Here is a 16,311-nt window from a genome sequence, read left to right on the forward strand (position 1 = left end):
ATCCCACCATAACAGTGTCCCTGTGAGTGAATGACCCACAATACAGGGTCTGGGGGCCGGCATCTGGTGTTGTAATGGCAGCGGGGCCCGGTGCACTCACTGTATTCTATTACACCGGGCCCCGCTCACTGTAATACTAATATTCATATGTGAACAACTTGAAATCCTCTGCGATCCTCTCCCTCCCTGTACTCACAAACTCAGTAGCAGGCAGGCCGGGCGGCAGCGCAACTCAATGACGTCACACGCCTGCTCCTCCTACTTCATTCATAAAGTGGGAGAAGCAGGCGCGTGACGTCAGTGAATTGCGCTGCCGCCCGGCCTGCCTGCTGCTGAGTTTGTGAGTAGAGAGAGGGAGAGGATCGCAGAGGATTTCAAGTTGTTCACATATGAATATTAGTATTACAGTGAGTGGGGCCCGGTGTAACTGCACCGGGCCCAGCTGCCATTACCAGGCCAGCATAACATTCGGAATCGGGGTGCTGGGCATAACATTAACACATAATGTTATTCTGCGGCGGGCCCCCATCCCGGGCGGGCCCTCGGACCATGTCGGAAGTGCCCGACTGGTCAGTCCGCCCCTGAACGGTCCTCATCCTCAGGACGTACTGTCAAATAAGGTGGCGGCTTCCTTTGACACTTATGGTAAAGAGACACCTGTGGTTATGCTTTGTGATGAGCCTTTGCAGTTGGGGGAGCTACTCCTGGGACTGCTGGAAAGAGCTCTGGTCATATAAAGGGAGTCTGTTTTTGTTGTGGAAAAAAGGGACATTTTGTGAATATTTGTCCGTACATTCAGCGTCAAGGTGTAAACAAAAAAAAAAAAAAACCTTTAATCCCCAAATTATTATTGGTGGTGTGGGTGGGGAGCAAGAAAATTTACTTTTGTCATTTACTGGTAGTGCCCGATTTCTCCTGTCTGCCGAGGTGGCGCTAGAGTCCAAAACTGTGGAAATTGAGGTATTTATCGACGGTGAGACAGGTGTTTACAGATCCTAAGAGAGAATAAATTGTATTCGAAGATGGAAAAATGTGTTTTTGCTCCTCAGGAAGTGCAATTCCTGGGTTACCTGCTCTCCTCCTCAGGTTTTCGTATGGATCCCTAGAAAGTCTGTGCGGTGTTGGACTGGGATCGACCCGAAAATCTGAAAGCGCTTATGCGGTTTTATGGGATTCACCAACTACTACCGTAAATTCATCTTGAACTATTGGACTGTGGTTAAACCTTTAACAGACATGACTAGGAAGGGGGTCGATTTCTCTGTTTGGTCTGAGGCGGCATTACAAGCCTTTTCTGCTGTAAAGGAATGTTTCGCTTCAGCCCCTATTCTGGTGCAACCGGACATGTCTCAGCTATTCATTGTAGAGGGTGATGCATCCGAGGTAGGGGTAGGAGCAGTTTTGTTGCAAGGTCCTTCTCCTAGTAAATGATGCCCATGTGCTTTTTTCTCTAAAAAAAACTCTTGACTGCTGAAAGAAATTATGACGTGGGTAATAGGGAATTGCTGGCCATTAAGTTGTCTTTTGAAGAATGGTGCCATTGGTTGGAAGGAGCAATTCATCCTATTACGGTAATTACTGATCACAAAAATCTGGCTTACCCTGAGTCGGCTAAACGACTGAATCCAAGGCAGGCCAGATGGTCGCTGTTTTTCACCAGATTTAACTTCATTGTCATCTACCGCCCTGGGGTTAAGAAGGTCAAGGCGGATGCTTTGTCACGCAGCTTTCCTGGGGAGGGGGGGGGGGGGGGTTGATTCTAAAGATCCTAGTCCTATTTTTGTCTGAAGGGGTAGTCATATCTGCCCTATATTCTGATCTTGAGGCTAAGGTGTTGGAGGCCCAAGAGGATGCACTTGTCCTGCAGAGAAAGTGTTTGTTCTTTCAGACTTACATCATAATGTATTTGAGGAACATCACTGTACTTCTGGATCTCTTCTTCCGCTACCCATCCCGTCCAGACCTTAGACGCATTTGTCCATGGACTTTATCACAGATTTTCCGAATTCTTCGGGGAAAAACGTGATCCTGGTGGCAGTTGATCGGTTTAGCAAAATGGCACATTTTATAGCATTGCCTGCTGTACCTAATGCCAAAACTCTTGGACAGGTGTTTGTCGATAACATCGTGAAACTACATGGCATTCCCTCTGTGGTGTTTGATTGGGGGACTCAGTTTGTTTCCAGATTCTGGAAAGCGTTCTGTACTCGACTGGGAATACAATTGTCCTTTTCTTCGGCTTTTCGTTCTCAGTCGAACGGACAGACGGAGCACACCAATCAGAATCTGGAGACTTACTTGAGATCCATGTGTAGAAAGAAAAGGATCCAGCACCAGTTGTGAAAGTTATTCGGTCCCGGTCTTTATTCCACCAAATATAAAATGTACAAATACAGTGGCACCTTCTCCCACTCTTCCCCGATTTACGTGTTTCGAACACTTCTGTTCTATGATTAAGAACAGAAGTGTTCGAAATGCGTAAATCGGGGAAGAGTGGGAGAAGGTGCCACTATATTTGTACATTTTATATTTGGTGGAATAAAGACCGGGACCGAAAAACTTTCTCAACTGGTGCTGGATCCTTTTCTTTCTACACATGGATATTCATCAGGACTTGCTTGGGTCTGTTCCGTGCACCTATCTACAGGATTGATACGGGTGAGCTGGATATTACAATTTTCTACTTACTTGAGATGTTTTGTTTTGGAGAACCAGGAGGAGTGGTCTTCATTCTTGTCGTTAGCTGAGTTTGCCATTAATAACCGTAGACAGGAGTCCACTGATAAGTCGCCGTTTTTTGGGGCATATTGATTCCATCTGCAGTTTAGCACATTTTCTGGTTCTCAAACTTCCGGTATGCCTGAGGAGAAACGATTTTCCTTTTCTTTGTCTTCGATTTGGCGGAAAATTCTAAATAACCTGAAAAAGATGGGCAACAGGTATAAGCATGTGGCTGACAAGAGACGTATGAATGGTTCCGGACCTGAGAGTGGGTGATTCTGTGTGGCTGTCCGCAAGAAACATTAAGCTTAAGGTACCTTCTTGGAAGTTGGGCCCAAGATTTAAGTTGGGCCCAAGATCACTGCCATTGTTAACACTGTAGCCTTCCGTCTTGAACTTCCTCAGGCTTTGAAAATTCATAACGTATTTCATAAGTCGTTGTTGAAGAAATGTGTTGAGCCGCCCTCCTTGCCTTCCGCTCCTGTCATGGTGGACGGTAATTAGAATTTCAAATCGGCAGGATTATGGACTCCCGAGTTCTCTGTAGATCCCTCCAGTATCTTGTCCACTGGAAGGGTTACGGACCAGAGGAGAGGTTGTGGGTTCCAGCGGCCGAAGTTAATGCGAATCGTCTAGTGAAGGCCTTTCACAGAGCCTATCCTGGTAAGGTCGGTCCTGGGTGCCCGGTGGTCACCCGTAGAAGGGGGGGGGGGGTACTGTCACGGTCCCTCAGGTGACTGATATCGGGGGATCAGGGAGACTGGCTGAGCATTGAGGAATCTAACAGTCTCCTTGATTTCTCTTGATTCAGTGTTGATAGGGTTAATAACCACTTCCCTGGTCTCAGCTGTTGCTCAGTGGTCATCACTTCTACCCTTTATAGTCTGACCCCATCCTTCTGACTATGCGGTAGATAGCTCATTCTGGTTGTGGATCGTTTGGTGTCTGGATCTCGGCTGAGTTCCTGCTTTCCATTTACCCGGAGTTAAGTGTCTTTCCTTTTTGTATTGTGTTTATTTCCCTGTCTTTTGGTACCAGACCTGAGGCAGACTCTTGTTCCTTTAGCTGGAAGGAACAGGTTGTCTGTGGCCCAATCACTTTCTTCAGGGCCTTCTTGGGTGAGCCTGGCTTAGGTTCATGTGGATGAACAGTCCTACCATCGGGGTCTTTTCATTCTGTTAGCTGTCAGGGCTCAGGTTGGGATTTTATTAGGTGGTGACCTTCCCCTTTCCCTAGTTTGCAGGCCTGATACCTTCTCCCTCCCTCTTCTGTTTGGTGTGGAGTTCCCCTCCCACACCATGCCGTGACAGTGACATAGTGGGGAGGTGGCAGCAGCATGAGGAAGCCAGAGTGGCCCAGTGACATAGTGTTGAGGTGGCAGCAGCATGAGGAAGCCACAGAGTGGCCCAGTGACAGAGTGTGGAGGTGGCAGCAGCATCAGGAGACCACAGACCACCCAGTAGCAGAGTGGGGACGTGGGTGGCAATAACAGTACCTACTGACGATGGTGGGTGTAAGAAGTAGCACTTGGCATCAGATGTGTGGCATCAGGTGGGTGACAGTATCAGAATAGTAGCTGAGGCAGGTAGCCAGAAGAAACAGGTCTCTTTTGTCAAGGTTTGGGTGAGGCAGCATGGATGATCTAATCTGATGCCTCAGGCATTGGTGGGTGGAAATCCTAGCTGATCCACGCCTGATTTATCTTGTCAAAGGTCAGTCTCTCCACATTTTGGGTGGACAGGCGAGTTCTCCTTGCGATAACTTTGGCCCCCACCGCACTAAACACCCGCTCTGATGCCACACTACTGTCCGGGCAGGACAGCTTTTCCAGGGCAAACTCGGCCAGTTGCGGCCACAAATCCAGTTTGGCTGCCCAGTAGTCCAGCGGATCATCAATGTGGGGTGGCAGGGTGCTGTCCAAGCATGCCACCACCTGCTGGTTCAGGTTCTGCTCCATATCTAGCTGCTGCTTCTAGAGAGTCGTTTCTTCAGTAGGTGGGTGAAGAAAGCTGCTCATCAGCGACTCTAGACTCAAGTTGCTGCTGATGGAGCTGGTACTGCTCCTACCCCCCACCCTGCCACAGCAGCCATGGCAGTGGAACTTGAGCGCAGAGGGCCCCCGGTCAAACCTGCGAGAGGATGGACGATGGTGCAGAAAGGCAGTGGCCAACTGACTATATAGGATGTCTTGATAATAGTTCAGGCTGTCGCTACGCAAGCAACTGAGCATGCATCAGTCCATTTGCGCAAGTGACTCGGAGGGACTCCCTGCCTCCATCTCCACTGCATACTGCCACTGTGTGTCTGGGTCCTCTGCCTCCTCTTCCTCATCTTCTTTCCTCCGGCTGCTCCTGCTCCTCCTCTCCTGTCACCTGAGTAGAAAAACCAACCATTTCGCTACACATTGCTTGTGCTCCAATGTCCTCCTCCTCCAGTTCAGGCCCCACAGGGCTCATGTGGCCATGAGATGTAGGCGCCACGTCTCCAGTCCCCTGACCAGCCAGATTTGCCAGCATCTTTTCCAGGACATGTATCAGTGGAATGGAGTTGTTTTATCCCGTAGTCCTGGTGACTGACAAATAAAGTGGCCTCCTCAAAGGGCACGAGCAAATGGCAGGTGTCACGCATGAGCTGCCACTGGCTAACATCGAAGTTACACAGGGAAGTACCTCTGTCCGCCTGTTTCATCAAGAAATCGTTTATGGCCTTTCTCTGTTTGTATAGTCGGTCCAACATATGGAGGGTGGAAACGTTACATATCAGCCTATGTTGGATGATGGCGTTCTGCCGCTGCAGCTCAAGGATGGTGTGCTTTGCGGTGTGCATGCAAAGTTTCCTTTCCATTTTTAGGATGTCTTGCAGATGGGTTGAAGACTTCAGAAAACGCTTGACAACCAGATTGAACATGTGCGCCATGCAGGGCGCATGGCTCATCCCTCCTTGATGCAGCGCCGACACCATGTTCTTCCCGTTGTTGGTCACCATGGTTCTGATTTTGTGGTCGTGGAGAAAGTCAGGATTCGATTTCTTGATGAAGGACGCGGAGCAGTTCCCCCCCCCTGTGTGACTTTGTTCACCCAGGCAAACTAGGTGCAGAACAGTGTGATACCACCCTGCCCTGGTAGGGGCACTGTGAATTGTCCCTGCAGTGGAGGCTGAGAACACAGTGTAGGGTGAGGTGGAGGACATTGTCGCAGGACCAACGGCGTGAGAACGTGGAGGCGCAAGCGGCATCACCTGGCCAAGTTGCTGGTGTGGCACTCATCACTACTTGCGCGCCTACCCGAGGAAGCGGCGGATGTCTCTTCCAGATCTTGGCTGGGCAGTAGCTGCTGACTGTCCTCTAATAGCTAGTCCTCGCTGTATAGTGGAGCTGAGCCCACAGCATATAATACTTCTCTGGCTGAGGGAACAGAAAAGGACAGAAACAGGTTGAGGACAGGTGAGGGCACAGTGCCTGCTCCTGCGCCATGCCAACTAAGGGTTGTGTCTGATGAACCCACCGACTCTTGGCTGGGGGTGTCTGATGTCACTTGGGACGAAGTAGATGACCGAGTCAACCATTCAAGAACTGCTGGGTCAAGACACGACCGTTAGATGAACAAAGTGACGCGTGTTTCGGCACGTGCAAGTGCCTTTATCAAACACAATATATGTGAGCAGCTATATACATGAATATGAACATGGGCGTGCATTTAAATAGCCCGCTGTTGGTCACATGACCAAAACCATTCAGGTCATGTGATTATGACATCGTGTTGGCAAGGTAACAGGGATAGTTTACAAACACTATCACCAGTCTTGCACAAAGAATACAAGTCATGGCCATGATCCTCGCATCTCCTCGAGGATCGCGGTAAGTAAATTCTTAATATACACTGCGGAAACACATTTACAGAATATAAATTACATAAGTCAGGCAGCTAGGCTTACTGGATTCACCGCTTACAGACGATGAAACAGAAAGGGTTAAATCGAGAGTATGCGGTGACCAGCTTTTTGTAACTGTATCATCGCTTCATGTATTTATCCCAGCTGCCTGACTTATGTAATATATATTCTGTAAATGTGTTTCTGCAGTGTAATTACGAATTTACTTACCGCGATCATAGAGGAGATGCGAGGATCATGGCCATGACTTGTATTCTTTGAGCAAGACTGGTGATAGTGTTTGTAAACTATCCCTGTTACCTTGCCAACACGATGTCATAATCACATGACCTGAATGGTTTTGGTCATGTGACAGACAGCGGGCTATTTAAATGCACGCCCATGTTCATATTCATGTATATAGCTGCTCACATATATTGTGTTTGATAAAGGCATTTGCACGTGTCGAAACGCGCGTCACTTTGTTCATGAGTGGCGAATAAAGAACATATTCATTGCATCGCAAGGAGTGCCGGTTTTGTTCCTTACTGAAGTATCTGGGGCGACGCCCGTTGACCGTGCACCCACACCTTAGTGCAGTGCCGCTCGATCATCTACAACAAACGACCGCTAGATGACACTGGGAGCTCAGGCCTCTCGAAGTGACCCCTGCTGCCACTCCCCCTTACTCTGCTGCGACCGGTGCCTGCGCCAGAAACATTTAGGCCTCTGCCCCTCCCTTGTGCAGGGCCTCTCTCTTTTCTGTCTGATATACTGTTAGATCAAATAAATAAATAAAAATGAAATGAATACACTGCAAAAAAGGCTTTAGAACATATAACTGCACCGCTGAATGGTAAATAATACTTTTTTCCCACTAATTAGGGCTGCAGTAAACAATTATTTGAGTATTCTATTGATTATTTTTTACGATTAATCGAGTAATCTAATAAGAAAAACCTTCTTAAAATAACCTATTGCTTTAAAAAATGTCCCTCTTTCCCAGTGCCTCCTATGCCATCCACCATGTGCCCCCATAATGGCACTGCCATCAGCCCCTCCATCCAGATTGCCATGATGTCCCCCTTCCCTAGTGCCTCCTATACCATCCACCATGCTCCCCAGGGACAAGCATTTATCATATCTACTGGCAGGGTCACAGTAGGTGACAGCGAGGGCTTAGCCACCGAGAGGTGGGGTCGCCCCTTTCGGGGCGGGTGCTCCGCCTTTAGGCAGGGGTAGCTTCTAGGGATACATCAGGGAAAAATTCCCCCCTTTCCTGACCTCACTTCTCGTATGCCAAGTATCCTAGCCCTCGGTCTCCAAACTGTAAGTTGTTGCATCTTTGTTTACTTGGATGGTATTATCCTGGACACGTCCAAAATCAGGCTCTGCCTTCTCTATTTTGGCACAGTTATCATATCTTCTATATGTTGTGGGGTATTATTTTAATGTCTAGAAGTAAAAGTTAAGTTTTATATGAAAAGTCATTCTCTTCTGTGATAGGCAGCAGCCCCTCCATGCCATGTCCCTCAGTGCCCCCATGATGGCACTGCCATCAGCCCTTCCATGCCATCCAGATTGCCATGATGTCCCCCTTCCACAGTGCCTCCTATGCCATCCACCATGTCCCCCAGTGCCATCAGATCATCAGCAGACCCTCCATGCCATGTTCCCCAGTGCCCCCATGATGGCACTGCCATCAGCCCCTCCATCCAGATTGCCATTATGTCCCCCTTCCCCAGGGCTGCTGCCTCTGCTAACTTTATACTTACCTTTCACTGCAGAGTGCACCGACACTTGGAGTCCGCAGGAGACGCGTCTTCACCCCAGCATGCACTGGGGACCTGACATCACACACAGCGTCAGCCAGCGCGCTGACGATGCGTGAATGTAAGGTCCTGCAGCGTGGTGCCGACGGGAGGACACAGAGCGGTGAGTGAGAAGCTTCATTTCACTCGCGCTCCGTGGTCATGTGCTTTAAATGAATCCTCGATGCAGAAAAACTGCATTGAGGATTTTTTTTGCCTCGATTACATTGATTAAATCGATTAATCATTTCAGCCCTACCACTAATACACACCAAAAAGGCTGTAATTTTCTCAGCCCCTTTCCCCCCCCACTAATACACCCCAAAAAAGGCTTTAGAACATATAACTACACCTCACAAGGGCTAATAAGACCTATAAATAATTCCTAGTAATATACCCTAGGATGGGGCAACCCTTTTAATGGATGTGCCAAAAACCACGGACCAGTTTACTAATCCTAAAGATAGTGTAAACGTAGGCTTTCTAGCCCTGCACCAGATTTATCGGGTCTCAGACTGGATGCTAGATGTGGCGCAAGGATGGACAATTTTCTCTGACTTAATATCAACTATTGGTTGCTTACTTTGAGGCAAAATTTTATGCCCGAATTGTGGCACAATGTTGGAACAAAAGTCACATATTAGGCCCACCTCCTTTACATGAATCCACACCCATTTCCTGGTAACCCACTCCCCTTTTAGGGTCCATTCACACGTCCGTAGTGTATTGCGTATCCGTAATACACCCGGCTGGCACCCCCATAGAACTGCCTATTCTTGTCCGCAATTGCAAACAAGAATAGGACATGTTCTATTTTTTTCCGGAGCCACGGACCGGAAGATCTGGGGCGCGCTCCGGAAATGCGGACAGCACACTGTGTGCTGTCCACATCTATTCCTGCCCCATTGAGAATGAATGGGTCCGCAGCTGTTCCAAAATTTGCGGAATGGATGCGGACCCATTCTACGGACGCGTGAATGGACCCTTATGGATTAAGCACAGAAACTTTTTTTAAATCTAGATGCGTCAAGTTGTGCCACTTTTTTAGCCCAAAATCTAGGTGCATACACGTCAGTAAATGTGGGCCTGTATGTTTGATATCTGTTGAGATCTGCTCTTTAGATGCATGCAAATAAACCTCAGAACTTATTTGAATGTGCACAATCTGATGTGTCCCAGCTCTGCATTTGTTCTTGGGCAGTGTCTGACATTGTAGCTCTGCCAGAATTTTCTACAGAGCCCCCAGCATGGCCGGACCTGATTCCCGCTGCTGGCCGCCAATGACTGGCTGCAGCAGTGATGTGTAACATAATGACGCATGGATGACACATCACCTCTGCAGCCAGTCATTGGTTGCAGCGCCATGTGCTTGGAGACCCAAGACCTGCAGTGTCCTAGGGGGAGAGATGGACCTGGAACCCAGGGGCAGGGATAGGCAAGTAGGATTCCCACCGCGGGTCCAACCATGCAGGAAGGTCTGCAGAAAAGGTCCCCAGGGGTGAAAACCTCTTTAACATAGGTCTTCCCATGAGAACAAATAACTGGTAATGTTCTGCTTCTCTCTTGCAGGCGTTAGTAGGGGAGAAAGCTTGTTACCAGTCGATCAGCAATTGTGGTGGGCAGATATTCTACTTGGGAACAAAGGTATGTATATGTCCACCATGCCTCTCGGCAATGGGTGGAAAGTATTTCCATCGTGTACCTCGTTATGTTTGTTCTGCGCTGATGTGAGTTATACATTGTTTGCTTTTTATGCTTCTCATACTGTTGCTTTAAGAAGCCCATTTCCTGCCTCTTGCTCTTTCCTCTGTCTGTATCATTCTCTCTCTCATCAAATCTGTCTGACTTCCTTGTTTCTACTCATAATCTCGCTGTTTTTCTCTGCTTTCCACAGTCGGTGCACGCTATGATGCTGAGGAACTGGCGAGAGGTAAAATCCCAGCTTTTAACATCCTACATTTCACGTGAACTTCCATTATATACTTTTCGTCCTCGTATATGACATGAGCACACCAGTGTGTCTCAATCTCACCCTAGAAATATTGCTCAAAGAATGGACCTGCCTAAAGCATGTTTTATAGCTCTTTTTTTTTCAATGTACTATTATAGTATACGACTGAAGTGGTTGAGAAAATATCCAGTTATGGTTATTTTCAGTAAAGTGCTGTATGCAGCATTACAAGACAGTCACTAATACGCAGTGATCCCTCAAGTTACTCTATTAATTGTGGAACCAAACAAAAAAGTCTCAATGTAAAACCGTACGTTTGGGCAGGAAATGAATAACCATATAAACCTATAATGTTGTTAAACAAGCAACAAAAGAATGCCCAGTGTATTCAAAAAATATATATATTTTATTTAATTATAATAAACATATCATGATTACTAAAATATTGAAGATGGCAAGAAAAGAGTATGAAGAATCAGCAGAAAAACCGGATGCCGCAATCCACTGGCCGGTGTCACTGCTACCCGCCAGAAGATGGAAAACATGTCAAAGTATACCGGTAGTATGCAGCGGGGTGATTCACAACACAATAGCCCATATAATATGACTAGTCCAATAGTAATTCATGTGATCGTCACCCCTAGTGCATAACTACCAGATGAGTCTCAGATCAGCCCTAAAATGTGATGAAAAACAAGTAATCAAATATCCGCTAGAATCTAGCAATAAAGGGGAAAAAATGAAATATATGTAGAGCCCTCACATAAGTGAGACCACACACACCAAGCCTTATTATAAAGGATATGGGGGAGCTCATCTGTGGGTAACAGATAGAAAGTTAAAGCATACCATGAGACATAATGGAGGGTAAAAGCAGCAGGCACGGGACAGGCTAAGAAGGTTCTTACACTTCTCATTGGAAACTGGCACATGTGCAGTGCCATGCACAGTGTAGTTGAATGGAGGCTGCTGAAGGATGTCACATGCCCTCCATCAGCAGCCATGTTTAGGACTACAGCACCTCGGAGATGACCGCCCTAAAAATGGGTTAGTGGCCATAGACCTTTACAAAGAAAGAAGTCAGCACTGAAGCACTTATACCGGTATATTCGTAATGGTGTAAATAGTGAAAATAATCATAAAGTGGCCAACCCTTTAAATGAAGGCTTAAAGGGATTTTCCACTCTTTAGATATTGATGACCTATCCTCCAGATAGGTTTTCAACAACCTATCTGTGGGGGTCTGACTCCTGGCACTCCCATCAATCAGTTGTTTTCGGTAGGGTTGAGCAAATCAGGTTTGGATTGCTGTATCTGAACCCGTTTCTTTTAAAAACGTTAAGAATATGCGCTCCGTCGTACTGTAAAAATGTATGGCCTCCGTGGAGGTGTATCCGAAGTGTCAGCAAATATTGCGAGACTTACTTCATCTTGCTTCTATCACGTGTCAGTTCATTTATTTGCGGAAATTACTGTATCAAAATATGAAGCTTCATGTCTCATTAACGGAGCAGAGTTCAGCTTCGCATTTTGACACAGTAGTTTATGTGAATAAGCGAAGTGATGCGTGATGGAAGCAAGATGAAGTAAGTCTCGCGATATTTGCTGAAACTTTGGAAAGACCTCCGTGGAGGCAATATATTTTACGGTAGGACGGAGCCCATATTATTAACAAAGTTTTTAAAAGAATCTGTTTCGTATACAGCTATCTGAACTCCATTCGCTCATCCCTAGTTTTTCGGCAGGCGCCGGGAAAAAAAAAAAAAAACATGGAAGGAACCGGAAGCAGAAGGATTTGTCCACTGTGTAGTGGCAGTTCCGGGACACTGCAGCTCATTTACCATTTAAAGGGAACCTGTTGAGGGCGGCATAAAGTAGTTAAAGAAACACTGATTTCAGCGGCGTGTCACTCGGGCTAAAAGTAAGTGGTTGCCGAGACCCAGCATCATAATCCTCACAGCCTGGGCCTGGAAGAGTCCTGGATGCCTCAGAAGCGTCATTGTTATTTAGGAGTTCCTGCTCTCTCCACCACCTGCTGATTATTGGTAGTCCACTCCGAAGGAGAAAACTAAGGCCCCTTTCACACGAGCGAGTTTTCCGCGCGGGTGCAATGCGTAACGTGAACGCATAGCACCCGCACTGAATCCTGACCCATTCGTTTCAATGTGTCTGTGTACATGAGCTTTTTTTTTTTTATGCATCAGTTCTGCTTGCGTGAAAAACGCAGCATGTCCTGTATTCAGCGTTTTTCACGAAGCCCTGGCCCCATAGAAGTGAATGGGGCTTCAGTAAAAACGCATTGTATCCGGAAGCAAGTGCGGATGCAATGCGTTTGTCACTGATGGTTGCTAAGAGATGTTTGTAAACACATCAAAACGCATTGCACCTGCACAGTGAACACTGAAAGCGATCGCAGACAAAACTGACTGAACTTGCTTGCAAAATGGTGTGAGTTTCACTGAACGCACCCTGAACGCATCCGGAGCCAATCCGTGACACTCGTGTGAAAGAGGGCTGAGGAGAACACTTAATAATCAGCAGGTAGCAGGGAGAGCAGGAGCTCTTGAATAAGGCTCCATTCACACGTCCCCAACGTGTTTTGCGGATCCGCAAAACACGGACAGTGGCAATGTTCGTTACGCATTTTGCGGACTGCACATTGCCGGCACTAATAGAATATGCCTGTTCTTGTCCGCAATTGCGGACAAGAATAGGACATGTTCTATTTTTTTGCGGATCGGAAGTGTGGACCCGGAAGTTCGGATCCGCAATTCCGTGTCTGGGCAGCACATCGTGCTGCCCCATAGAAATGAATGGGTCCGCAATTCCGTTCCACAAAATGCGGAACGAAATTGCGGACGTGTGAATGGAGCCTAACCATGACTCTTCTCAGGCTGTCGTGACTCTTTTCCAGTATCGGGCTGCAATGATTATGATGCTGGTTCTTTGCAACCACTTATTTTTAGATCATGAGTGACACACCGCTGAGATCAGTGTGTCTGTGCCGTCAGCGAGGGCAGCATAAAATTGATGGCAGGTTCCCTTTAAGGGAATGGGAGCTGAGCTGCCGTGTGCCAGCACGATCACTACGCAATGGACAGAACCTTCTTCTTCCGACTCTGTCCACTGACTTGCTGCTGATGCCAGGGCCCCACGTCGGCCCCCCACCAATCTTATCTTGATGACCTTTCAAGAGGACAAGTCATCAATAGCTAGAGGGCGTAAAATCCCTTTAATGTTTGGAATGAATTAACTTGGTGTCTTCCTCATTACACTAAATTTGAAATACCATTGAATCCGTGTATGAAGGGTCTCTGGATAATCATTTGCAGTTGAACGCTGGATGAGGAAATTCATCAAAGCTAGTGCCACGTCAGGGGGTAGCAGATGCCAGGGGCAACTAATAACGTCAAAGAGGCCTCTGAAAAATGCAGGCTGAAATGTGATTGTTTGCTGTGTGCAACTTCTCCACCGTTCCACTGATTCATGTCCGTACAGATAATGCTGTTCATGGAGATGAGATGTTGTGATCACATTGGTTTTTCTATTCTTCATTTCAGAGAGTCGATCATCTGCTGAAGCAGGACTGTTACAATGAAGCCTTAGCTTTAGCGTGGTCATTCCATGAAGGGAAAGCGAAGGCGGTTGTTGGTAGGCAAAAAAAAAAGCTGTTGAGGATATGACCGATAAAGCAGGTTTTGTGGACACATTGTGCAGCATATTACATATTTAGTCTCCTTTATTTTGTACTGTTGTTCTCTTTATTTTGTAACCATTGTTTTCTAGTACTGTCCAGAAGCTGACGCTTACTGTAATGTTGTGCCTGATGAGTCTCCTCTTTCTCTCTGTAGGTCTGTCAGGAGACCCAAAGAAAAGGAAGAGTGTGGTGGCCGATAAGGTAAGATTCAAACCCGTGATAATGACACAGGAAGACCTCTGGGCAGGACCAGGTTTCAGTGTGACCCAAGACTTTCTTACTTACTAGAGAATTACAGATGTAATACATTTTTAAAAAGTAGTATGATGTTGAATGACATTAAATGGGTTTTTCATTTTTATTTTAAAGGAAATGTTTTATTCACCATGTGAGCCCCCCACTCCGTCCTCCCTACCGGCCTTTGTTTTCCTGGCTGCAGCAGTAACCTACCATTATACTTGACCACTGCAGCCAATCACTGGTCCTCAGAGGTCTTATGCATGTATTGCTGAGGCCATTGATTGGTTGCAGTGGTCACATGCACTACATGGCACATCATAAGTGTACCATAGTATAACATTTTTTGAAATATTCTGATATTTTTCTAAAGGAAGAGGAAAGCTATGACAACCCCTTTAAATGCTAACACATTTACTAAGTCAAAGGGGTTGTCTGGCCTAGGACCCGACAATCCCAATGGTTGGAACCATTTATTAATATAGGAGCATCAGGCACTTATGTACCTGGCCAGCGGCTGCAGGTGCTTTCCTGAATTTAACTATATTGCCTTCCTAAGGACGAAGATACAGTTTCATACTGTGACGCGAGTGGCAGTATTTTGTGCTGCACTTTGGTAGTTGGGTCTGTCGGGTGGTGCTTTGTTCTGCATGTTAGGTTACGCTGGCCCCTCCTGCTTCTGTTGTCCCTGTCTACATGTGTTGCCCCTGCCTACTTGTGCTGCCCTGCCTTCTCTCAATTTGGACCCACCTACAACATGGGGATTTTTTCCAGGGTCACTTTAAGTTCCCTGTCCACTGCTGGTTTTCGCCTCCATTTCTGCCCTGCAGGTCCCAGGTCTTCCTGCGCAAACATCTGTTATGACATGGGTCACATGACCACTGTAGCCAATGACTGGCTGCAGTGGTCACACGACCTGAGTCAAAGCAGATGTTTACACAAGGAGACCCGCAAAGGCGGAGGGTTAGCAATGGACCCTGAACCCAGGGCTGGGGATCAGGTGAGTATCATTAACAGCGTGGGTCTGGCCAAGCTAAGGGCTGATCAGCCCCTTTAAATTTGTCTTACAGATATTTCATGGAGATCCTAGTTATATACTGCACATATATGCATACATACTGTGTGTCCAGTATATTTTGAGTCAAACACATGGCAGTGTTGAGTTCATTGCTATTCTGCTAAAATAAAGCCAGACTTGCTGCTTTGTGGTAATCTCTGGATAGCACCTCTATTATATAGTGCCAATATATTCCACAGTACTGTACGCTGATTGTAATAACATATCATTTTCTGTCTCTATTTTTCGTAATATTTGCTTTAAAGGAAGCTATTACTCAACATATTTTGTTAGACGCTGTATAAATGTATGTACATGAAGTACTTGCAGTGAAATGTCTTTAACCCAGTGTGGCATGCAGCATCATGTCATGGTGGCACCATAAGGTTACACACAGAGTGTCGTAATAAAGACCAGTAGAAACTGCCATACAGGGTACGATTGAATATCGGACCACCAAGTATTACTAAAAAAGGCATCACAGGCTTGGCACCAATCTTCAAATACATGGATGATACTGTACTAGTTATACTGAATATTACATTACCAACTCACAAAAATAAAATGGCAAGCATCGTAAGGTATTTATTAAGTGGTTGATTGCCCGAAATGTCTTTGCCATTCTTTTGTTTTTGTACTCTATGAGAATATGGGGACAGGTAGACAGCAGTATATTACATGTAGTACAGGTGGAGAACAGTACAGTACATGTAGTATAGGACAGGTAGACAGCAGTATATTACAGGTAGATAGCAATGTACTACAGGTGGAGTGCAGTACAGTACATATGGTACAGGTAGGGAGTACAGTATTTGTTGTACAAGTAGGAAGCAGTACATTACATGTAGTACAGGTATAGTGCAGTATATTACATGTAGTACCGTGCATGTAGTACAGGTATATAGCAGTATATTACATGTAGTACAGGTGGAGAGCAGTACAGTGCATGTAGTACAGGTATATAGCA

At 46.4% G+C, this 16,311-nt stretch overlaps 1 protein-coding gene across 2 annotated transcripts in view; it reads left to right on the plus strand.

Annotated features, from left to right (window-relative positions):
• VPS8 (VPS8 subunit of CORVET complex) overlaps window positions 1-16,311 on the plus strand; it is a 216,496-nt gene that overhangs the window by 54,955 nt on the left and 145,230 nt on the right. For both annotated transcript variants that reach the window (XM_040439657.1, XM_040439658.1), the window contains 4 exons: window positions 9,972-10,046; window positions 10,297-10,332; window positions 13,914-14,004; window positions 14,205-14,251. In XM_040439657.1, the coding sequence (XP_040295591.1) occupies window positions 9,972-10,046; window positions 10,297-10,332; window positions 13,914-14,004; window positions 14,205-14,251 (249 nt within the window). The remainder of the gene's footprint in view (window positions 1-9,971; window positions 10,047-10,296; window positions 10,333-13,913; window positions 14,005-14,204; window positions 14,252-16,311) is intronic.

Source organism: Bufo bufo, chromosome 7 (assembly GCF_905171765.1).
Source record: "Bufo bufo chromosome 7, aBufBuf1.1, whole genome shotgun sequence".
NCBI classification, from domain to species: domain Eukaryota; kingdom Metazoa; phylum Chordata; class Amphibia; order Anura; family Bufonidae; genus Bufo; species Bufo bufo.